At 37.1% G+C, this 22,697-nt stretch overlaps 1 protein-coding gene across 3 annotated transcripts in view; it reads left to right on the plus strand.

The window, feature by feature from the left end:
• Nucleotides 1–22,697, plus strand: part of RPTOR (regulatory associated protein of MTOR complex 1) — a 376,730-nt gene that overhangs the window by 118,349 nt on the left and 235,684 nt on the right. For all 3 annotated transcript variants that reach the window (XM_026701786.2, XM_026701785.2, XM_087924955.1), the window contains one exon: nt 8,175–8,321. In XM_026701786.2, the coding sequence (XP_026557571.1) occupies nt 8,175–8,321 (147 nt within the window). The remainder of the gene's footprint in view (nt 1–8,174; nt 8,322–22,697) is intronic.

Genomic DNA, 22,697 nt, shown 5'->3' on the forward strand with positions numbered 1-22,697 from the left:
TGCTGTGCCGGGAGATTTAGATTAGCTAGGAAGCAGGAAATTGTTGGATTTCTTGCTTTCTAGCTAGTCTTTAGATCTTCAGCTCAGCACAACCAAACCTTCCTTAGGACTGAACGTTTGCTTGCAAGCAAATTCAGTGCAGACTCACAGCAAGCAAATTTGAGAGACTGAGCTAGTCGATGGCAGATAGATAGATCACTGAGTGATTCTGTGAGCAACTCAGTCTGCCTGCTTTGCCTAATTTTGGGTAAAAGTTACTCTTATTTTTTTAAAAAATTCAGTATTTACATGCATGGTGTGTTGTGAGCTAATTTTGTGAGTTGCTTGCTAGCAAATTTTATGTGACAGACTGAGCTAGCCAATGGCAGATAGATAGATGTCTGAATGAATCTGTGATTCTGTGACCAACTCAATCTGCCTGCTTTGCCTGATTTTGGGTAAAAGTTGCTCTTTTTAATTAAAAATTAAATATTTATAATATTTACATACAAGCCATGCCCAGCCAGTCACATGACCACCAAGCCACATCCACAAATTAGACCACGCCCACAGAACTGGTTAGTGGTCCCTGGGATCTAAAATTATGAGTTTGGTGGTCCCTGAGGTCCCAAAGTTTGGTGACCCCTGTTTTAAGGTATCCCCTCCTAGAATCGCTGGAATGATATATATCCTAATATATCCTAATATATCTCATTTCATCTTGACTTTTCTTTTAATCATTAATAATCATATTTTTTCCTTTTTTATTTAGCCAAAATTTATATATTTTAATACATTTCATTTTTCTTATAATCATTAATACTCATATTTTTTCTTCCTTACCACTTATCCAAAATTTGTCTATATATTTTAATACATTTCCATTCCCGTTTTATTCCTTCAATATAAGGGTTTATAACAACATAATTCATATACAGATATATACACATACATACATACATACATACATACATATAAAATCCTAAAATAATTTCCAGCAAGTTTTAAACTAAATGTCAATATACATTCCCATGTGGTATCAACCTTGTACAATCCCTAACCCTTATCTCAAAATCTCGTAGCTTTAACATTCCTTTTAATTTTGGCTAGGTTTCCCTTTTCTAAATTTCCCCAATCTTTCTTCTTTTTTCCTTCTGGTTTTATTTTTATTTCCCTCTGCCTGTCAGCCATGTTTCTCCCCCCCATTTCAGTTCTCTTTTTTTTGGAGTCTCTTGTATATTCCCTTCTTTTTCTTAATCTTGGGTGTCTTATCTCTTTTATTTGCTGTCTCTGTTGTCAATGTCTCTGTTTTAAATCCTTTTATGTCTTTTGATAGTGGTCCTTGTTCTTCATATTCATCAAGGCTGTTATTTTCCTCTTTTAATTTGTCCTCTCTGAGCCTTTGTTCTTCTGCGAGCTGTGATACCATTACTTTACTCCTCATAATCTCAACCAGTCTCATTTTTTCTTTAAACCTCTCTCTCACAGTTTGGAGCTCCGATTTAAATTATTTGCTTATTTCTTCCATTTCTTTGATCTATTAAGTTATTTTTTATTTTATTAAAAGTCAAATTTTTCTATTAAAGTCCTTGTCAAAAGTCTCCATTTATCTCACTTTCTCTTTCTTCTGTTTTCTTATCATAATCAACTTCCAACAATCCCAAAGTATTGCATTTTTTTTTATATTTTACTATAATCCCCCCTTCTTTTTTATGAGCTTCCGGGGATCTTATTTATACAACCGATAGTTTTCCATAGAAACATAAAAGAAGGACATCTTTAACCTGTAGGTGGTGCTCTATATCACTTTCTTCTTAGAATTCTTTTATTTTAAATCACTTTTCCATAGTATTAATATTAAATTTGATCAGTTCAAAATGTCCAGCGTTTTATCTAATGCCTGATTAATGTCCAATTCTATATTTTGTTCCAAATTTAGTCTCTAATTGTATATAATTCTTTTATTTCCGGATTTTTTCTTTACCTTATATTTTCCTCTTATTTCTCGTTCGCTGCTACCACTCTTCCAAATGAGGGCTCCTTCTTTTGGCTTTTTCAGGGTTTTCAAAAAGAATATTCGAAGTCTTTTATCCGGTTACATGTTGCGCACCACTTTCACTCTCCAGCACAAAACTTGTGTTCCGGCAGCTTCCCTTCTTCAGGGCAGCCATTAAAGACTGCTGCTTCTCCCTGTCTTCTAGGAGAGTTTACCAAGCCAGGGAGGGCAGATGCAGCTCCCCTCAGCCCAGCTGGTGGTATCCCCTCTTCCCCCCATCCCTACGAGGTGGGTCAGATGGATCCGGTCCTTTAAGGACCCCTCCAACAGGATCAAAGCCACACACAATCGCGGTCTCTGATTCGTCGTCGACAAGAATGCCACCGGAAGTCTGGTTGAAACTTTAATAGCTAAAAGGGGCATACAAATAATAAATCAGAAGAGTGACTTAGATGTGCAGATTTCACTTCTCATCTTGGACTTATAAAAGGGATGTGTTATACTTAAAAGGAATTTCTGAGAAAAGATAAAAGGAATTTGAAAGGGGAAAATGAAAAGAACTGTTTTTGGAACACTATTTAAAATTTAGGAATAAACATCAAAAACCAAAAGAGAAGGAATATAAAGTTGGCTGATGTAATCAAGTTTAAAATATATATGAAGTATTTCGTAGTAGATTTTAATGTTTTTTTCTTCACCAGGACTGTATGATAAAGCTTTTAAGCTTTGTTTATAGATAAGATATGGGAAAGATATTTTTTGTTGTATTTTTAGAGAAAGTGATAAACTGTGATGTTAAAATTGAAGGGAAGTGTTAAATTTGAGAAGGAGTTTCTGAGAAGAGATGAAGAGAAAATGATAGGAAATTAATTTGTGGGACACTATTTGAAGATTTTCAATATGTTGTTTCTGGTAGCTCTTAAGAGAGTTTTCTTGGTTGAATAATAAGGCTTTAAAGATTTTTTTTATAGATAACAAGATAAGATATAGGAAGAAAAGATTTTTTTTTGTTATATTATTAGAGAAAATGTAATTATTCTGGTAACTATGGATTTTTGATGATTAAAATTGAATGATAATGTTTTATTTGTTAATAGCTAAAAGATAAGATATGGAATGAAGTGATCTCTGTTTGAAATGGTAGAGAAAGTGGTAAATTATTGAAATTGTACTTGTCTTGATGAAGGGGGAAGTACTTTTTAAATATATATTTTCTTTTTTTATATATTTTCCCCTTTTACCTCCTTTGTATTTTTTATTTTGTATACTTTTCATATATCTGTCAATGGATATCTGCCTCTTTCATGATCTAGGCTAAATTCATACCTCTTCAACATAGTCTATAATTATCTATTCTTGAATTCAAGGGAGAAAAGCAGTTCACTTTTTCAGTTTCGGTTATAGATTCACTAATTACAATATGCAGTTAAAGTAACATTGTCTTCTAAATACCACAACTTTATTCCATTTTTTTTTAATTTCCAGTTTTACTTCCAGAATTAGTTTTTCTACATCTGTTTAATAAAAATGTGGTGTTACTTGCATATCTCCAATTGTTAATCTTCCAGTACTGTCATTTTTATGTTTGCTGGGTAAATTGAACAGCTGTGTCCTTTATTTTAAACCACTCTGTTTCTCCAAGTGTAGTTCTTGAAGTGGTTTCTTATATACCACAGAGATTATTATTACTATCAGTTCTACTACTATTACTATGTTTGAAAGATTCATGAATGGGAATTGGGTGGTGTATCAATTTAATAAATTGTTATTATGGCATGATGTACACAGAAATCTTGTCAAGAAAATGTCCAGGCAGCCACCATAAGTCAACACTAACTGGAAGGCATACATACCCCTTGTAGTAGTTAATGAAACTGATATATTTCCTTTTCCTGTTGCTACTTTCATTATCCATCTTATATTATTTATCTGATTTCCTGTCTTTCTGTCTTTTCTAAAACCTGCCCATTTGTTCTGTATTTCTTTCTTGGACTTTGTCTTTGAAAGAACTTAGGAAATATTTGCTTGCATAAAGAATAAATTCAATAATTCCATTTTTGCATTTTCTGACAGCCTGTTTCTTTTATTTGGGTATGTAACTGACCTCTTTCAGTCTCTCAGCAAAAAAATCTTGTTCCATATTTGTTGCTACAGAAATGTTAGCATTTTAAAGTTGCTGAAGTTAGTTAAAGGGTTGGTGGTATTTAGTTTGTGACTTGTACTTTCTTATTTAACATCTATTGCCTTTGGTATCATATTTTTAGTACCACTGGATCTTGAACATGTATTCTGTCAGCAAAGGTTTCAGTTATTTAATAATCCTGTTTGTGAATGGTTTCAGCATTTTTTCCATTTTATATTTTATCATATTTTATTTATAACAACTTTGGGTTGCCTTACAAAGTAAATACCTTAATTTAGCTTCATTTATTATGTTCCGTAGTTATCCTTGAGTATTCCTATGCAAGATGCAAATTTGCCTGTGATTCTTCTGATCATAAAAAAGATCTTTTATTCTAGTTTTATTATTACATCCTCCTAATTCCTATTATTCTTGATTGAAATGCATTTCCTTGTCCTTGCTTGAAATTGTAAGTGTGTGTTCAGTCATTGCACTGTTGCCCAAGGCTTTCATCTTCCTTTTTTCCATGGCTAGCATGATAGCTTGTTCTGGAGATTAAATGGATCTTTTCTGTTTTGAAATGTGTTCACAATGTCTCTCCTTTCTTCCCATTGACCTTCAGGTTCATTTGCTGTGTATGTTAAGCATAATTAAGATGTTCCCTACATCGATTTGATGTTCTTGAGATCATACCTTGCTACCAGGTTTACTTTAATTTTTTTAGTTCAACATGTACCAGTAATTTACAGTACACTTTAATGTCTGCGTCTGAAATATCCTACTTCCATAAAATCTATGTCATTGTAATATTTATCATTGGTTATGTCTACATACATCATAACCAATACTCATATAGCTTGAAACAAGTGTCGACTATGAAAAGTTATGTTACAGGTAGTTCTCTCTTATTGATGGTAATTGTGACTGGCAACTTCATTGCTAAGCAACACGGTTGTAAAGTGTAACATCATATGATTGTGTTCACTGAGGATAACCAGTTTTGCAGTTCCAGCTGCAATTATTAAGTGAATCCTGCATGGTCATTAAGTATAATGTTACGTAATTGCCATTTGTGGCCTCTTGCCAACTTCTCCACTCACTTTGTTTGTTGGAACTTGGCAGTGAACGGCAATCATGTGACCATGGATACTGTGACTATCATAATCACAAGCCAGTTGACAAGTGCCCGAATTGTGATCACACCACTGCACTGAGACACTGAAATGACCACAAGTATGAGGAACACTCTTACATCTCACCGCGATTCATCAGCGAGCACAGTGATTACAATGCAGTACTGCAGGCTATGTCACTGACTGCTGGCTGCCAGCAGTTTGGCAGTTCAAGTCTCACTGGATTAAAGTTGATTCAGCCTTCCATTCTTCTGAGGTGGGTAAAATGAGGACCCAGATTGTTGGGGGCAATATGCTGACTCTTGGAGAGGGCTGTAAAGCACTGTGAAGCAGTATATAAGTCTAAGTCCTATTGTTATTACTATTCAGTGCCATTATGACTTCGTATGGTCGTTGAACAGTCATTAAATCTGTATTCTACCTTTGGAATTACTATGTCTACCAAACTCAAATGTTTCTGTGATACTAGCTTCTTCCATTGCTCCAATTTTTGCATTCCAGCCACTCACACAGAGGCATTTGTGGGGTGGGCGCAGGGGTGGGATTCTACCAGTTCGCACCTATTCGCTAGAACCGGTTGTTAACATTCTAAGCAGTTCGAAGAACCGGTTGTTAGAAGAAATTACTGGCCTAATCCTGTAAGGAAGACAGGAAGGAAACATTCTGGTGTTGCTTACAGAAACTGCCTCTCTGTTAACCCTTATTACATTCTTGGCAGGACTAGACTTCCTGTCTCAGGAACCTCTCTGGAGTTTTTTCCCCCTCCTTTGCTGGTACTTTGCTTGTGTGGAATGACCATTCAAAGTTACAATGGCACTGAAAAAAGGGACTTATGACCCTTTTTTACACTTACGACTGTTGCAGCATCTCCACAGTCATGAGAGGCTGTGCGAGAAGATGCGTGCCTCAATGTGAGTGATGTTGAGTTGGCCACGCCCAGCCAGCAACATGACCACCAAGCTATGTCCACCCAGTCACATGACCACCAAGCCACGCCCACCACCTAAGCCACGCCCACAGAACCGGTTGTTAAAAAATTTGAATCCCACCCCTGGGTGGGCGTGATAGTGTGGTGATGCCAGCAACACCAAAATGTTGGTGTTGCATCTAGGAGATCAAAACGCCAATTTTTTTTAAATGTGTGTCACATGAAATGTAGGCATATAGATAAAGGATGAGACTTCAAATGCTCACCACTTTGACACTGTTGAACTCCCACCCCAAATATCCCTGCATTAATAGCTCTATATCCTTTTTTGGATGTTGCATCTGGCATTTCTTGCAATTGACCATTTTTAAAAATTCTTTCTCCTTCACGGTTATAATACGTGCATATAATTTTACTGGGTATTTACTGAGTTTTACATGTGAAATTATGCCTCGGATCATTTATCATGTAATCATCTTCTGCTTTTCCTCTGTTTATTCAGCATGGAGGGGGAGGCAATTGCAGTTATGTTCTTCTGTGTGCCTAGTTTATGGTGGCCTTGAAAAGGCCATGACAGAAGAATAGGAGATGTGTGTATCTTTTCCTTTCCTCTTCCCTCAAAGAGGGAAGAGGAAATATTAAATAATGTGGTTTTTCCTTTCTTTCTCAGTGTTGCAGCTGTTTAACACTCTCTTACAGGCATCCCTTTGAAGGTTTTGAAGTCCTTCCACCTTCATAGCATAATAAACAAAGGGATAGGATTAATAAGACATTAATGGACTCTAGAAAAAAAGGATGAACATTCTCCCAACCACTCAATTTTCTCAGTTATTTCCTGTATATTTTATAATTTTTTTAAAATCATACATTTTCAGGGAAGATTTTAAAAGTCTCGGAATTATTCTTTTGGTCTTCAGTGGTCCATTGTGAATGGTGGGGAGTTGTGAGTCAGAGAAAAACAATGGATTAAGTCAGAAAGGAAAACCTGAATAATGTGACAAAGGTGCTACTTTTTCCTGCTTCCTCTGTTTTTATCTTTTCATATATTCAGTTTTATGGCATATTACTGCACATAATTTGTAACAGGTTAAAGTGTAAAGCACATATTTTTGTTTAAAGTTTAAGCCATTAGAAGATGGTACTTTATTGCAAATATCTATTCTCTGATAAGTTAAGCAACTTGGAAACTGTGATATTCGCATCAGAAGTGATTTCAGTATTGTTTCTTTTATTGCCCGAGGATCTCTATATAGGGAGCATATTTCGTATAGGACTTGTTTAAATGGAATCTTGTTGTGCCATCTGCATTCACTGTTATATGAGGTTCTTCCTGTTGAGCTACTCCATTATTCTCTCGTGATTACATTTGTACACGGATTTCCCAATAATTGTTTAATGAGTCTTGTAATAAACTGTCAATCTGGAAAGAGGATGTTGCTATAATTCAGGCAGTAACATATTCCTAGAGGGACATTTGATTGGGAATTCATTGAGCAGGTCTTAGAAAAATATAAGAAAAATAGGCTATTTATAATTACTAATCATTATGGCTACTTTATTACCTCCTGTATCAGAAGTAGCATGACAGTCCAGGTGATGCCACCCCTTATTTTATTTTATTTTATTTAGAATACTTAACGAGCTGTATGAACATCCTGAACATAGTTGCTCTTTCCTGAGCGCTTCTGTAATTGGATGTGTATGTGAAAGTAGGGATGGATGATTTTTCATAACATTTGCATTTTTTAATTTTTCTTGCTCCCTCTTTTTTCATACATAATTTTCATTTTGCACATTACAGATACAGATGCATACACACAGCTACATACATGCAAACAAACAAACTTTAATATGTAAGAAGGGTTGGGGTTTTTTTTTACATCTTGTTTCAAGAAGTATCAATTAGGTTGATTTCAATTAAAATGTGACATAAATCCCATATTAATTTCTAGGTAAATATGTATTTTGGCTGTTTACTTACTCTACTTATACCTGAACTTATTTTTTCTTTCACAGAATTACACTCAATATATCCCGTTATCCATATATGATCTACAAACATGGATGGGCAGCCCCTCCATTTTTGTGTATGATTGCTCAAATGCTGGCCTTATTGTCAAGTCTTTCAAACAATTTGCCCTGCAGAGGGAACAGGAACTGGAGGTGAGTTTTGTTTTGTTTTGTTTGAGAATTAGATAGCCATGGTTCCAAACATACAGTCCAAGGTGGATACTAAAGGGAGCCTCTGATGTGATGGTGCCTTAAATATGTAGGTTTTCTCTGGTGGGAACCTTGGGAGATTGCCATTTGTCATGAGATTTTAAATGTGATTAAATCAATTATATTTATTATAATTATCCTATTCAATATGCAATAACAAATAGTATCCACTAAGACAATAATAATTATGTTATTATGTATTATTCACTTTGCAGATATATGCCTGATGGGGAAAACATGGGCCTTGTTGCCTGTCGGGCTAAACTGCTATCTTTTGGCTTATGTGGTGGTCCTCTAAAATTTTACATATAATTTAGTAGCTTGCAGGAAGAAGGAGACTGAGAATTGCTCATGTTATATAGATGGGTGGGAAATCGCAGAAGAAGATCTAATGTTTTCTGTCTTGTTTAGAATCTGTTTCATTAAAAAAAATAGATGACTGGTAACAAACCATGGAAATCCGATGCTAATTTGGAAAAAGACTTGCCATTCCAATTTAGTCTGTTTTTCCATCCAGTGGTAGAGACACCTGATAAAACTGTTAATTAAATTGTAGCATTTAATAGAATCTTAGAGCTTTTCAACTGAAATGAAGACTGTAATGGTAAAGGTCTTTATTAGTTACTTATACTATACTTTAGGACTTCCAAGTGATCTATTAATCTAAATGCTTTGTAAGATGTACAAAGAAGAAAGTTGCTTTTGTTAGTCTTAATTCTGCAGAACCGAGAAGTATCTTGGTGTTAATAAAAGAGGACGGACATTGGGTGATTTCTTAAATTTGTTGCGGCAAATGAGGCTAGTAAACAAAACCCTTTTCACGTCTGCCATGTGAAACTGAATCTGACCTGATAGGTTTAATCAACTGCAGAATGAGAAAGTTGTGTTCTTGTCTAAGATGTGTTCTTATTTTATGTTGTTCAGTTTGTTCTGCCTTTTAAACTTCATTTTAAAAGCAAACAACTAAGCATATTATATTGGAACACAGTTCTGATTAACAAAGTCATTTTTAAATTTTATTGAAGCAAGCCAACCAATAAAAACTGTTGCATTGCATAGCTGGAATGTAGAAATCATGTAAATAACCCAGTTATGCAGATAAATGCAAATTATTTTCCAGCTCATAGAAATGTGCTAGCCTTCTGTGTACATGTATCACAGTGCTGTAAAGTAACTTTAATTGTAGCTCTGCAAAATCCTATGCCCTTAATTGTTGCAAAACCGTACTAGCAACATAGTTACTAGCAGCATAGTGCAGTTTGACATTCCAGCTGTCACACAAAATAATCTTGCTGTTGGCTGCTCATTTCTTAACCTGAGAAATTAGAATGCAAAAAACTGTATTACTTTCTAGGGTAATGCAGAGCTGTAGGCTAGAGTTTCAAAAATGAATATTCCTAAAGTCAGTATTCATTACCACTCCTTTCGAAAGGTTCTCTCTGTTTCTTCTAATTGTGATCCTTAATTTTTCATCTGTCAGGGTTGCTTTGTATCCAGTGCTTATCTCTCTGCTTCTATCTAGCATAACATCGAGTTTAATTATTTGCTCTGAAGTAAAGTTGTAGCTGAATGGAAAGGTGGCTCAGTCTGAGGTCTGACTTAGACTCAAAGACTTCAAAGAACTTCCACATCCATAATTCTTTCTGAAAGACATATGGGTGGCTTCTGTACTATCTTACCCAAGCATCTCAATGTAAATCTCTCTTGCTTGCTGCTTCCCAGCATTAGCCATTTTAATCTTGGCAACAGGAAGACAAAAGCTGAGATACCTTGGAAACTAACGCAAAGTCATAGATTTGTTGATGAAAGATAAAGTTGCAAAGCTTGCTGGAGACCTCACAGCAACTCTAAGGCAAAATGGAGAGCTTAACCTTAATTTCATGTTTGCTGCGGTAATCACAAACTGGCTTCTTTTTAAAGATCCTAAGTCATCTTAAATCTTTAAAAAAAAAATTTAATTAGGTCATTCTCTGGGTTAATTTTGAAAATATGTTTTAGGTGCATACAGTGAACATTAAGACATTAGGGTAACATGCTGTGAAGGTTAATCATTTTGAAATAAAAGTAAAGCATGAAAACTGTTGGTATTTGATAGACATTTCAATGTAGAAAGGCAAATATTATGGATGAAAAAGATGGTACAATGTGAGCACAGCAGGTGAGTGTTTAGTTTTAATCATGCTCCATACAGTTTAGGAAGAATCATGAAGAAACTTAAATTATGCAACATGGAAATTAGAGCCCTTGGTTATTTCAGGATAGACATGTTCATCGAGTACTGAACCAGAAAACCTCACTAACAAAACAGTCCCTTGTGTAAATAGGAAGTTCTTTCCTTTTATCCTTTGTTTCCTTTGCCCATATGTAATATCTTGTTGGTGGTGATGGGAGTAGTTGGTAATAGTGGTGGTATCGAAGAAATGACAAGTTCTCTTCTTTTGGGTGTTCAGGTTCACTGTACTTTATCTGTGAAGTAAAGTGTGTGTTGAGTGTGTCAGTATTAGCTATAACTCTCTGGATAGAATACAGGTTTAGTTTAACAAGAGGCTCACTGTAGTCCTCTTAACAGCATGCATTCAGTCATTAGTTAGAATGTTTTTCCTCCAATCCTTGACTCACCTATCACCCACCCACAAACACACAAATCTCTCAAAAATATTCAGTGACCCAGTTATTCTGATTAACATGCCATAGTCTTGCGGGACATTATCTCTCACTCTTGCCCGTATGTAAAGATTGCATAGATTTGGGATAGAAATGTATCGAGCTGTATGTGGGGCCAATATTTATGTTATCTTTTCTTACTGCAGAGAATCTGGTTTTTACTCAGAAATCTCCCAGCAATTGACATGATTCAGATGTCTGGCCATAGATCAGATCATAAGTCCACTTCCAAAAGGCTATTGTTCATCATTCATGTCGTTATGCAATTGGATTTATCCTCTTCCTTCATCTCGGGCTCCCTATCTCCATTCAGAGAGTAGCTTGAAATATCTGGCCAGTTTCTACAGGATTTATTCTAAATGTACAATGCAAATTATACAAATGGAGGGGAGGCAAGAGCCATCCTAGCAAAACTTTTTCTTTGAAGGAGGGAGAGGGGAGAGAGGGAGAGGGGAGAGGGAGAGATATAAGTAAGCAAGCAGTGAATATTTAGACATTGCCTGGGTTGTGACCAGCAGATGTTCCAACATTCTGCCTGCTGAAATAGATGGAACATCATATCTCCATCTAGTTATAATGATACTTCTAAATTTATGGCCCTCGCTACATAGCATTACTATTCTGTCCCATATTAACAAAGGCTCTGAAAATGTATGAGCTGGGAAGAGCTTTTGGTAACTTTTTATCAAGGTGCGATGACTTTCTTCAAGAGCTTCATAAGTATTTCTGGGGATTCACTGGCTAAGACATGTGTTATGTATTTATTTTTCATAGGAGATGTTATTCAACCTGATAAAACACATACAGCAGGGGTGTCCAACCTTTCACCTTCCCTGGGCCACATTAGAAGATGAAAATTTGGTTTGGGCCGCACATAAAATAAAATAACAGTAACGATATCTGATCATCCAAAAAAACCATAGAAAACGTAGTTAACATATTAAATTTATTTGGAAATGAAGTTAGTGAGATGTTTTTATTATTTATTATTTATTAAAAATTATTTATTTTTTATCACAGGTTTTTTATCACGGTTTTTTATCACGGTTTATTTTCCGGCCAAATTTTGCGGGGTGGGGAGAGAAAGCTCGCCCGCCTAGCGCCTAGCTCTCCTCCTGCAAATGGCCCAGCTGGATGAGGCAGGACTGGAAGGCAGAAGCAGCAGCGGTGGCGGGGGAAGAAGTGGCAGAGACGGCGGGGGCAGAAGCAGCAGCGGTGGCGGGGGCAGAAGCGGCGGCGGGGGCAGCGGCGGCAACAGCAGGAGGTGGCGCTCTGACAGCGCCCGCCTTTTCTGTTGCTGCTTGGCCTGGCGCTCGCCTCGCCCCGCCTTGCGCCTGCCTCTCCTCCTCCTCCTCGCTGGCTCTGGCACGAAGGTTGGGGTGGGCACTGGGCCACATTACGAGGCGACCTGGGCCGCATGCGGCCCGTGGGCCACGGGTTGGACAAGCCTGACATATAGCATTTACTATTTTACAATGTAGTAAGGATTAAACTATTAGTATTTTAAGTTTACAAATACATAATATCAACATTAAAATATGTAGATAAACATATATATGTTTAGTGAACATAGATTTTAATCTTGGGACTATTTTAAATAAAGAAATGCCATTTGTATGCCAGTAGACTTAATGACATGGACAATTGTTCAGACATTTGCTTGAATAAATAGCGGATAGTAAACTTTGAATCTGTTCAGAGTTAATATTTGGAATACTTATTTGGGTAAATATAATCTGAATATTAAAAGAATCAAATTGCTACTATTTAGAAATTTAGGAAAATATACGGTATCTATTTGATGATATTCGAACTGTATTTTCTGTCCTTGGTATCTAATAGGTTTGAGTTACTAGATTATTATCTATATATAACAATAGTAATATGATTAGATTTTGCTTCTACTGTTCACTAACCAGTGAACTAAGCTGCCATAGAGTTTTGTGCAATTCAGGATTGATTGTCTGTTTTCAAGGTCTTTTATTAGTAGCAAGTCATGTTCAAGTTTTATTCAACTCTTGATGGCCTACACAAATGCAGCCATGCTCTTTTTTTGGTAGGGTACAGAGGTATCTTTGATTGCCTTCTCTCCAGATGTTTTTGAGGAGGGGAATAAAGAGAGAGAGAGAGAGAGTATTAGATAGATTGCTTTTGAAGACAAGGCCTACATTATCACCCAGATTTATAATAATGAGAACTAACTCTGATTAGCTTTCTAGATCAGTCAAAATTGGCAAGGTTATCCTACTCTAATATTTTCTTATGTGAGAGCCTCACTTTCTGAATTCAAAAGAGGTGCATTTAATTTTTAGCAGTGTTGGACGATCAACTGCCATGTATATTGATCTTTATATGTTAAAGCAAGAGTTTTGAGAAACAGTTTTCAAAATAAAAGCTATGATTCATTCCATATTATATTATGGGTATGAATTCAGACAACATGTGTGCTTCTTGAATATAGTATCAGCACTATGGAAAGAAGCTCCTCCTCCACAGTGCTGATTGGGAGTGTTTCTTAAGTCTTTAAATCTCACTGGAAATACCTCAGTTAGGAAGAAGTCTTCCTCGGCATGAATAATGTTCTTTTGGGACATAAAAGTGCAGAAATGCCAAGTCAGTGTTCTATAAATGTTAACTGCCGATTCAGCTGTATTTATATTCTATGATGATTTTTCCTTCCCTAAAGATGAAAAGTGAAAGCACCTTTTTCTTACTCCATTACTAGTACTTTTTCTAATCACTGAGAAGGAATTTCATGATTTTTTTCTTGATTTTACAGAATCCCAATTAATATTTCAAAGCTCTGTATAAGGCTCAGCAATACACTGATCATAAATAAAAGGTTCATGGCAAGCAGTGGCATGCAAACATTTCAGGTACTTTCAGAAAATATTGTCAACAAAATAGTGAGGCAATGTTTCAAGAAACCTGAAAGCTCAGTGTGTCCTGTTTGTACCCAAATGTAAGAAGTGTATTTTCATGAGCCAGGAGGCATTTCTCTTGAACTGAAGATAGGATTCAGAACTACCAGTATTTCTGAAAATATAACACCTCAGTTTACTCACACTAAGTAGCTACTTAAAATAAAGAAAAAATTCTTATAATCAAAGAGGTTATAAGGCAGCAGGTATAGTACTTTATAAACAGCAAATCAGTTTCACAGCCAAATTTGTTTTTTGTTTTTCCTCACCTATTTTAAGTTTTGACCTAATAGAGAAAATGAACTATAGGTTAGTAATTTTGAGAGTAGAGTTAAAGGAATAAGTACTTTGTTTCTTGACACTGAGGTAGGTGTAGGGATGTCAGTCTGTGGATAGGTAGTCCTCCACTTATGACCATAATTGAACACAACATTTCTGTTGCTAAGTGAAACATTTGCTAAATGAGTTGGCCCCTTTTTATGACCTTCCTTGCCACAGTTGAATCGCTGTAATTATTAAATTAGTCAAACAGTTGTTAAGTAAATCTGGATTCCCCATTGACTTTGCTTGTCAGAAGATCACAAAAGGGGATCACATGACCCTGGGACACAGCAACCATCATAAATATGAGTCAATTTCCAAGCATCTAAATTTTGATCACATGATCATGGAGAGTCATAAGTGTGAAAACTGGACATAAGTCACTTTTTTTAGTGCCATGTAACTTTGAACGGTCACTAATTGAACTGCTGTAAGTTGAGGACTACCTATATAGCCAAAATACAGTCCCTTCTTTTCCTCTTCTAATGTGATAAGACTTTACTTTGGGATCAATTAACTCCAGAGATTTATATAAGGATGAATTTAATGGAATCATTAGAGCTCTCTGAGCTTGGTTGTTTGTTTGCAAACATTTTGCTACCAGACTAAATAACATCTTCAGTGCCTGAAAGGAGTGGGATTTGTTTTCACTTTATGTACAGTAGCTTCCTCTGTTGTTGGGAATGCTGTTTTCTCTTTGACAGTTCCTTGATTGGGTTGTTGTTTACAACTTGTCTGCCTGAGTTGGTCGTTCCTGGATTGTGGCATTGTTTAATACTTGCTTTATTTTTGTCTGATGTTAATTCTGGTGCTGATTGCTGTTGAGAAAGTGTTTTGGTCTTTTTATTTGCTTTTAAAAAAAATATTGTCTCTTTTGAATGGTGTGTAAAGGCTGTGTATCTCTATGTGTCAGTTGATGCCTGATTTGTCTGAGTGCTGAGCTTCTAGGAATTCCCCACCATTTTGGATTGAACTTGGTCTTGGTTGTTCACCGTTTCCCAGTTGAGACTATGGTTGAGTCTGCACAATTGTAAAATTAAGAAGTTTTCATCATGTCTTCTGACTGTTAGTTCGCGTTCTTGGCTATGTTCTGCTAATATTCTGCCTCTCTGTCTAGATATACAGTATTTTAGGATACATTTTAGTTACAGGAACAATTATTTCAGAGGGTGGCCATCATTTCTCAAAACTAAAAATTATATTAAAGGAGAACAAGCAGCTATTATGGTTCCTCTATATTAAAAGGAAAGATAGAATTATTTTGCTTATGCATGCCAGGAAAAGTGCTTAGCAGCATTTGGATTGAAAGGATAATAGAGATAACAAGAAATAAAAGTAGACTGGAACATGCACTGGGACTTTATGCTGAATGTTGAGAGTTTTGCTTTTTAGCAAGTCATTGGAAAAATTTATTTTTCATTTGTTTATTTAGCAAAAGCATATATTTCTCTTATCTTTGGAAAATATGAAGTGATTGCTGAATGTGATTAAATATGGTATGTTAAGGAAATAATGGATATGTGAGAATAGATGGGATGCCTAGTGAACATTTCAGCAATGAATACGGAATAAGACAAGGATAGGTGATATTCCCTTGGCTGTTTAATGTATTGATGGTTAAATGCATAAGAAATACTTTTGGTGATACTGAAGCTATGTTGGTCAGCCTTAGTGTATGTTACTTTAGCATGCAGACAGTTATCAGCCCTTCAAGGCGATCCCTCTTAGGAAACCAGTCATATATGCTAATGCTACTTTTTATAAGGTTATATTAACAGAATCTTGCAAGACTGAATGTATTTCCCCTTCATTCCCTTTACGACAGTGTTGTGTTGTTGACTGAGAATCCAAATGATTTGCAGCCAGTGTTAGATAGACTGTAATGCACTGAGAATACAGATCTGAAAATTAATGCATCAGAAACTAAGGTAATGATATTTAACATGGAAAATGGAGAGAACAATTGGAAAATGCTGAAAAAGTAAAGCAAGCAAATGAATATGTGTACCTTGGTAGAATGTTTATTAATCAGGGGAAAGCGAATGGAGACATTTTGAGACATACAGTTTGTGGGAGAAAGGCAGTTGGTAGTGTATAGTTTGTTGTGAGAATTGAATGTTTCAGTGGGGGGTTTCAAAGTGGTTTACCACAGGTTCAGTGGGCATGGCTTGGTGGGCACACTTTGTGCGCGCACACACACTTTATGTGCACATGCACACCAATCATGCCCTTTGTGCATGCGCAGAGACTTTTCTATTCACCTCCTGCAATCCTGCACTCTCCCTGTAGCTTCAACAGCTGACGCACGTCAATCTGCTGTGCTGCGCAAAGCAGCTGCGCTTCAAGAGCAGGAAATAAAGGTCAGTATGGGAGCCCGGGTGGGTGGGCCCAACTGCAGTGCATCGGAGACTCGGAGTGAACCGGTTATCTGCCAGCTGATCTTTGGCGCTACCGGTGTGCCTGAATCGGGCCAAACTGATAGCATACCACCAGGGGTGGGATTCTACCAGTTCACACCTTTTCGCTAGAACTGGTTGTTAACATTCTAAGTAGTTTGGAGAACCGGTTGTTAGAAGAAATTACTGACCTAATCCTGTAAGGAAGGCAGAAAGGAAACATTCTGGTGTTGCTTACAGAAACTGCCTCTCCATTAACCCTTATTACATTCTTGGCAGGACTAGACTTCCTGTCTCAGGAACGTCTCTGGAGTTTTTTCCCCCTCCTTTGCTGGTACTCTGCTTGTGTGGAGTGACCATTCAAAGATACAATGGCACTGAAAAAAGTGACTTATGACAATTTTTTACACTTACGACTGTTGCAGCATCCCCACAGTCATGAGAGGCCAGGTGAGGAGATGCGTGCCTCAATGTGAGTGATATTGAGTTGGCCACATCCAGCCAGCAACATGACCACCAAGCTATGTCCACCCAGTCAAATGACTACCAAGCCACGCCCACCACCTAAGCCACACCCACAGAACCGGTTGTTAAAAATTTGAATCCCACCCCTGCATACCACCACTGGAATGTTTGTTGAAATAAGTGAATATAACTGTGTATGAGAATATGTTTTTGCCTACTTTGTTGTATAAAAGTGAGAGTTGGGTATGTCAGAAGAAAAAGGTAAATGGAATACAATAGAAATAGTGTTTTATAAGGGTGGGTGGTACAATAAGAAGAAATAAGTGAAATTTGAGTGGATGTTGAATGAATGTGGGTTGAATATAAAACTGAGTGATCACTATAAAAGAAATATATAAGGTTTTGTGTTGCATAGGGAGAACCAAAGTGTAGTTCAATATGCAAAATAAATCTATTAAATAAGAATGACTTGATTGTGAGGAAGAGAAAGGCTAACCAAGTCCTGGTTGAATGAGATTGAGGTGTCAGGCCTAAGGGTAAAGACAACACAGTGAAATCCAATCAAGTTCAGTCCTTTATTTACTCTTGCCTAATTGAATCTCCTCAGACTAAATCTATAGCCTTCTAACCTAATAGTTATAACCTGGAGGTTCTAGAGCAGGGGTGTCAAAGTCAAGGCCTGTGCTTAGATCTGGCCCACGGGACCACTCTGGAAACAGTGAAGGACTGGCCCGCAGTGTCTCTGCCAGTGAAAACAAAGCTCCGTTTTCAGCTGCGATGGCCTACTGCAACTGTCTGCCAACAAAAACTGAGCTCGGGGGGGCATGTGCAACCCTCCTGAGCTCCTTTTTTGCTGGCAGAGCACTTGGGCCACCATAGGCACCCCTGACATGAGTGATGTCGTGCTGGCCATGTCCACCCTGGCCACACCCACCCAGCCCCTGAGGTCAAACACAGACCTGATGTGGCCCTCAATGAAATTGAGTTTGACACTCCTGTTCTAGAGTGGAGCTACCCTGAATCTCTTCCTCTCTTCCCATCCTGTTCAAGGCTATGCAGTCTCTTGCCTGGGCCCCTCTCTAGAATCTGCTACCTCCTCCCTGGAAAGCTGCAGTTCTGTGTCTGACAACTACATATTTTATCACATGATATGATCCCCAGAAAGAGAGAAGTACATAAAGTAGGCAGTACATAAAGTAGTGTAAGCATGTTGTTAGGAATGTAAGTCACTTAACAGTTGGGTTGGAAATATATAAACCAGGATAGGCAATTTAATACTGTCTCTTTAAGGGAATGCTAAACTTGTAATTGGGTGTGGTTCCTCAAAAAGCCATAAGATGGAGCAGAAACCTGGGTTGTTTTAGTCCTGTTGTTGAGAGTGTTGCTGTTCCTGTATTTACCTACTGAGTCTTACTGATCATTGTTATTCTTGGATTGATGTGAGTCTATTACTGAACTGTTTTTGATACTGGACTTTGTTATTATCCCTGGACTGAAAAACTGACTGCCTTAACGGTGTATGACTTGGACTGTTTGTTGGACTTTGCTTAACCGTTTACTGAAAGTAAAAACCTACATCTGTATATCTGTGTGCTGGTTGTGTGTTATTCCTCACCACTCTCACTACGTCTCCCTGTGTGCGCTCATTCTCCTAATGGGGAATTACCTCAACACTGGTTATGGGCCCAGGCCATACCAGGCTCAGATAACTGAGAGTTGGTGTGAATACACAGTACCATATACAGACAGCTGTTTACTGTTTAATTGTGGGTTACTGTCCTGGTAAAGCTGGCACAAGACCCATCAACAAGTCTATCACTGATAACCCGGTTGGATGGAACAAACTATATTTCCTGGTCTATGAAGTGCAGTCTACTTCTGCGTAGAGAAGGGTTATGGAATACAGTTCAAGATCCATGGGATGTAAATGCTTGGGATCCAGATGATGAGGACGATGCCAAGAAGTTAGCTGACTTTAAACGGAACAACGAACAAGCTCTTTGTACAATTGGACTAACATTGAGTAACCAGCAGCTAGTCCATATTCATGGAGAAGAGTCTGCTGCTAAGTGTTGGAAGAATTTGAAGAGGATTTATGTTCGTGACAGTGTAGGTGCACACATACATCTTACACGTAAACTGTTTAGAACACGTCTTCTGAAAGGTGGAGATATGTTAGCTCATTTGAACTTCATGAAAAGAATTTTTCAAGAGCTACATGAAAAGGAACTGATATTTTCAGAGCTACATCAGGTTTACATCATTCTTTCCTCATTGGATGAAAGTTATGATGATTACATATCTTCACTGGAAGTCCTGACCAGAGATAAACTGACATTGACTGACATAACCAGAAGGATGTTAGAAGAGGCAAGATAGGAACCAACTAAGAAAGGAACAACCACAAGAAGAGGATTTGTCTTCAACTGCCTATACTGTTAGGAAATGTTTTTCTTGTGGGGCTAGGGGGACATATAGCTAAATTCTGTAAGCAGGAAAAACAACAGAATACTGGTTAAGAAGAATGTTAATTTAGCTATGTCTAGCAATTCAACTGTAAACCATAATTTGTGGGTTGTTGATAGTGGAGCATCACAGTGCATTACTAAAAATAGAGATTTGTAAAGATGTCTACGAGTAAGCAACATGTATCATTGGCAAATCATTGGATGGAAGATGAAAGCATCTGATGAAGGTACTGCACATTGTTCATGTATAAACGAGCATTTATCTATGTTATATGTACCTAAACTGAAATTTAATTTGTTATCGGTAAGGGCTTTAGTTAATATTGGTTATGTAGTAACCTTTAGGGGAGATAACTGTATAATAGAGAAAGAGGGTAAAAGTGTTACTGTTACTTTAGAGAATGATTTACTTGTGATACATGATGACCAGTTGAAGATGCCTAACTCGGTTTATAATAATGTTAAGCCACATGATGAATGTATACATTTACTGCGTAGACGTCTGGGGCACATTAATTTCAAAATGCTCAAACAAACTGTTGAATTGTCAGAAGGAGTAAAATTAAAACCCTGTAGTAAGAATTTAAACTGTAATGCCTGTAACCAGGAGAAAAGCAAGGTTACTCCAGCAAACAGACTGAATGGATTTAAGACCAAAGAACCTTTAGAGGTTGTGTTTGCTGACATAATTGGTCCTAAGAAACCCAGTTTGGGAGGTGCCTGCTATGTTTTGAGTATAATGGATCATTACTCATGATACGGTTTCTGCTATCTCATGAAAAAGAAAACAGAAACATTCCAACATTTCTTTAATTGGCTAAGATTTGCTGAGAAAATGAAACATAGGGTAATTACTTTAGTTACTCATAATGGGACTGAATTTATTAACAATAGATTCCAAACGATGCTAAAATTGGCTGGTGTCGAGCATAAATGTTCTGCACCTTACAGGCCACAACATAACTCATTTGTAGAACGAAGAGGGCAAATGTTACAGGCCATGGCTCGCACTATGTTATCTGATTCAGGTTTGCCTGAAACACTGTGGGGTGAGGCCATAATATGTAGTAACCATGTATTAAATAATGTGGTGAACACAACAACTGGTGAATTTGCCATTCACTCGTTGGCATGGCAGAAAACCAAATTTAAGTTATCTACACACATTTGGAGAACTAGCATGGGTGCATATTCCCTCACAAGTAAGAATGAAAGGGCAACACAGAGCTAGGAAATTATTTTTTGTAGGTTACGAGGCTGACCATAGATCGTTTAGATTCTGGGATCCAGGCCCAGCTCATGTTTATTGTAGCGCTAGTGCAAAATTTCTTGAGCACGTTGGGTGAAATAAACTAGAAGAGGAATCCAGCAATGATATTATTATTGACACCAAAATAGTCCCTAAAGATGAAATAAGTAAACCACGAATTACCATTAAAGAGGAAGAACAGGCACAGGAGGAAGTAGGAGAACAGGCACAGGAGGAGGTAGGAGAACAGGAGCAGGTGGCAAAGGTGAGTCCACCAGTAAGTCCTGTATTACCAAGACGTTCAACCCCTGTAACACGACTACCTGATAGATATCAGGCTAGTGTTGTATGCCAAGTGAATACAATTCCTAGTAACTTTAATGAACTGAAACTATATCCTGCTAAGGGTCAGGCTGCTTGGCAGGAAGCAATGGATAAGGAACTGAAATCCGTACAAAGGTTGGAGGTATACAACAATGTTAAGTTACCATCTGGTAAACATGCCATAGGATGTAAATGGATTTATAAACTTAAGACAGGTGTGGATGGGACTATTACCCATAAAGCCAGGTTAGTAGCACAAGGATTCAATCAGACAGCAAATGACTACAATGAGGTGTTTGCGCCTAGTCTGAAGGCTACTACATTACGAGCAGCTTTAGTGTGGGCAGCTAAGGAGAAATACATTGTAAATCATTTAGATGTAGAGATGGCATATCTGCATGCACCATTGTAACATGCTATATATTTAAAGAAACCTTTAGCTATCAAAAATAATAATACAACTGATTGCCGGAGATTGAAAAAGAGTCTTTATGGCTTGAAGCAATCAGGATATGAGTGGAACCAGTGTATAATTAAGGAATTAACTAAGATAGGTTTTGTAGCTGGCATGGCTGATCCATGTTTGTTTAAAAAAGAAAGTAATGGTATAATTTCATTGTTGCTATTGTTCACTGATGACATAGCATTAATCACCAAAACTGAACAAGAAGCTACTAAAATAATGTCACTGTTAGAGAAGAAATTTAAGATAAAACAATTAGGAGAAATCAAACAATATCTTGGATTAAAGATAGATAGAACTAGGGGAGGATACAAGATCTCACAGGCAGATAAAATTAACCAATTACTAAAAAGTTTTAAAATGGAACTTTGTAAACCGGCTAAAACACCAATGAGCCAGGAGTTCAAAGTCCTGTTTTTGATAAGAACATTTATCAGTCCTTGATCGGTAGTTTATCTTATCTCAGTAATTATTCAAGGCCAGATATAGCATACTTTGTTAACCAGTTAGTGAGGTTTAATGCTGAGCCATCTGAAAGGCACTGGCAAGCTGCTAAGCGTGTGTTAAGATATCTGAAACAAACAATGCATTATGCATTGTATTTGGGGCCTAACGATGAACTAAGTCTAACTGCATATGGCGATGCAAGTTTTGCTACAGATGTAAATACACGTAAATCTACATCAGGTACTGTAGTATTATTGGGAAAGGTGTTGATTGGATGGAGGTCTGTTCGACAGAAATATTTAAGTTTATCAACAATTGAGGCTGAATTCTCATGTTTGTCTTTATTATGTACAGATTTAGTTTGTTATAAGCAACTATTGATTGATATGGGAATTAATGTAACAGATTCTATTGTTGTTTATGAAGACAATCAATCAGCAATACAAATGGCTTCCAATCGTGCTGTAAAGACAAGATCAAAACACACAGATTTAAGATATTTAAGTGTGAGACAATGTGTGCAAAGATGATTAAGCCGGAATACTGTATGTCAGAAAATAATATTGCAGATCATTTTACAAAAGCCCAAGGCTCTGTAAAG

Source organism: Pseudonaja textilis, chromosome 2, assembly GCF_049901715.1.
Source record: "Pseudonaja textilis isolate UNSWEBS1 chromosome 2, rPseTex1.2, whole genome shotgun sequence".
Lineage (NCBI taxonomy): Eukaryota > Metazoa > Chordata > Lepidosauria > Squamata > Elapidae > Pseudonaja > Pseudonaja textilis.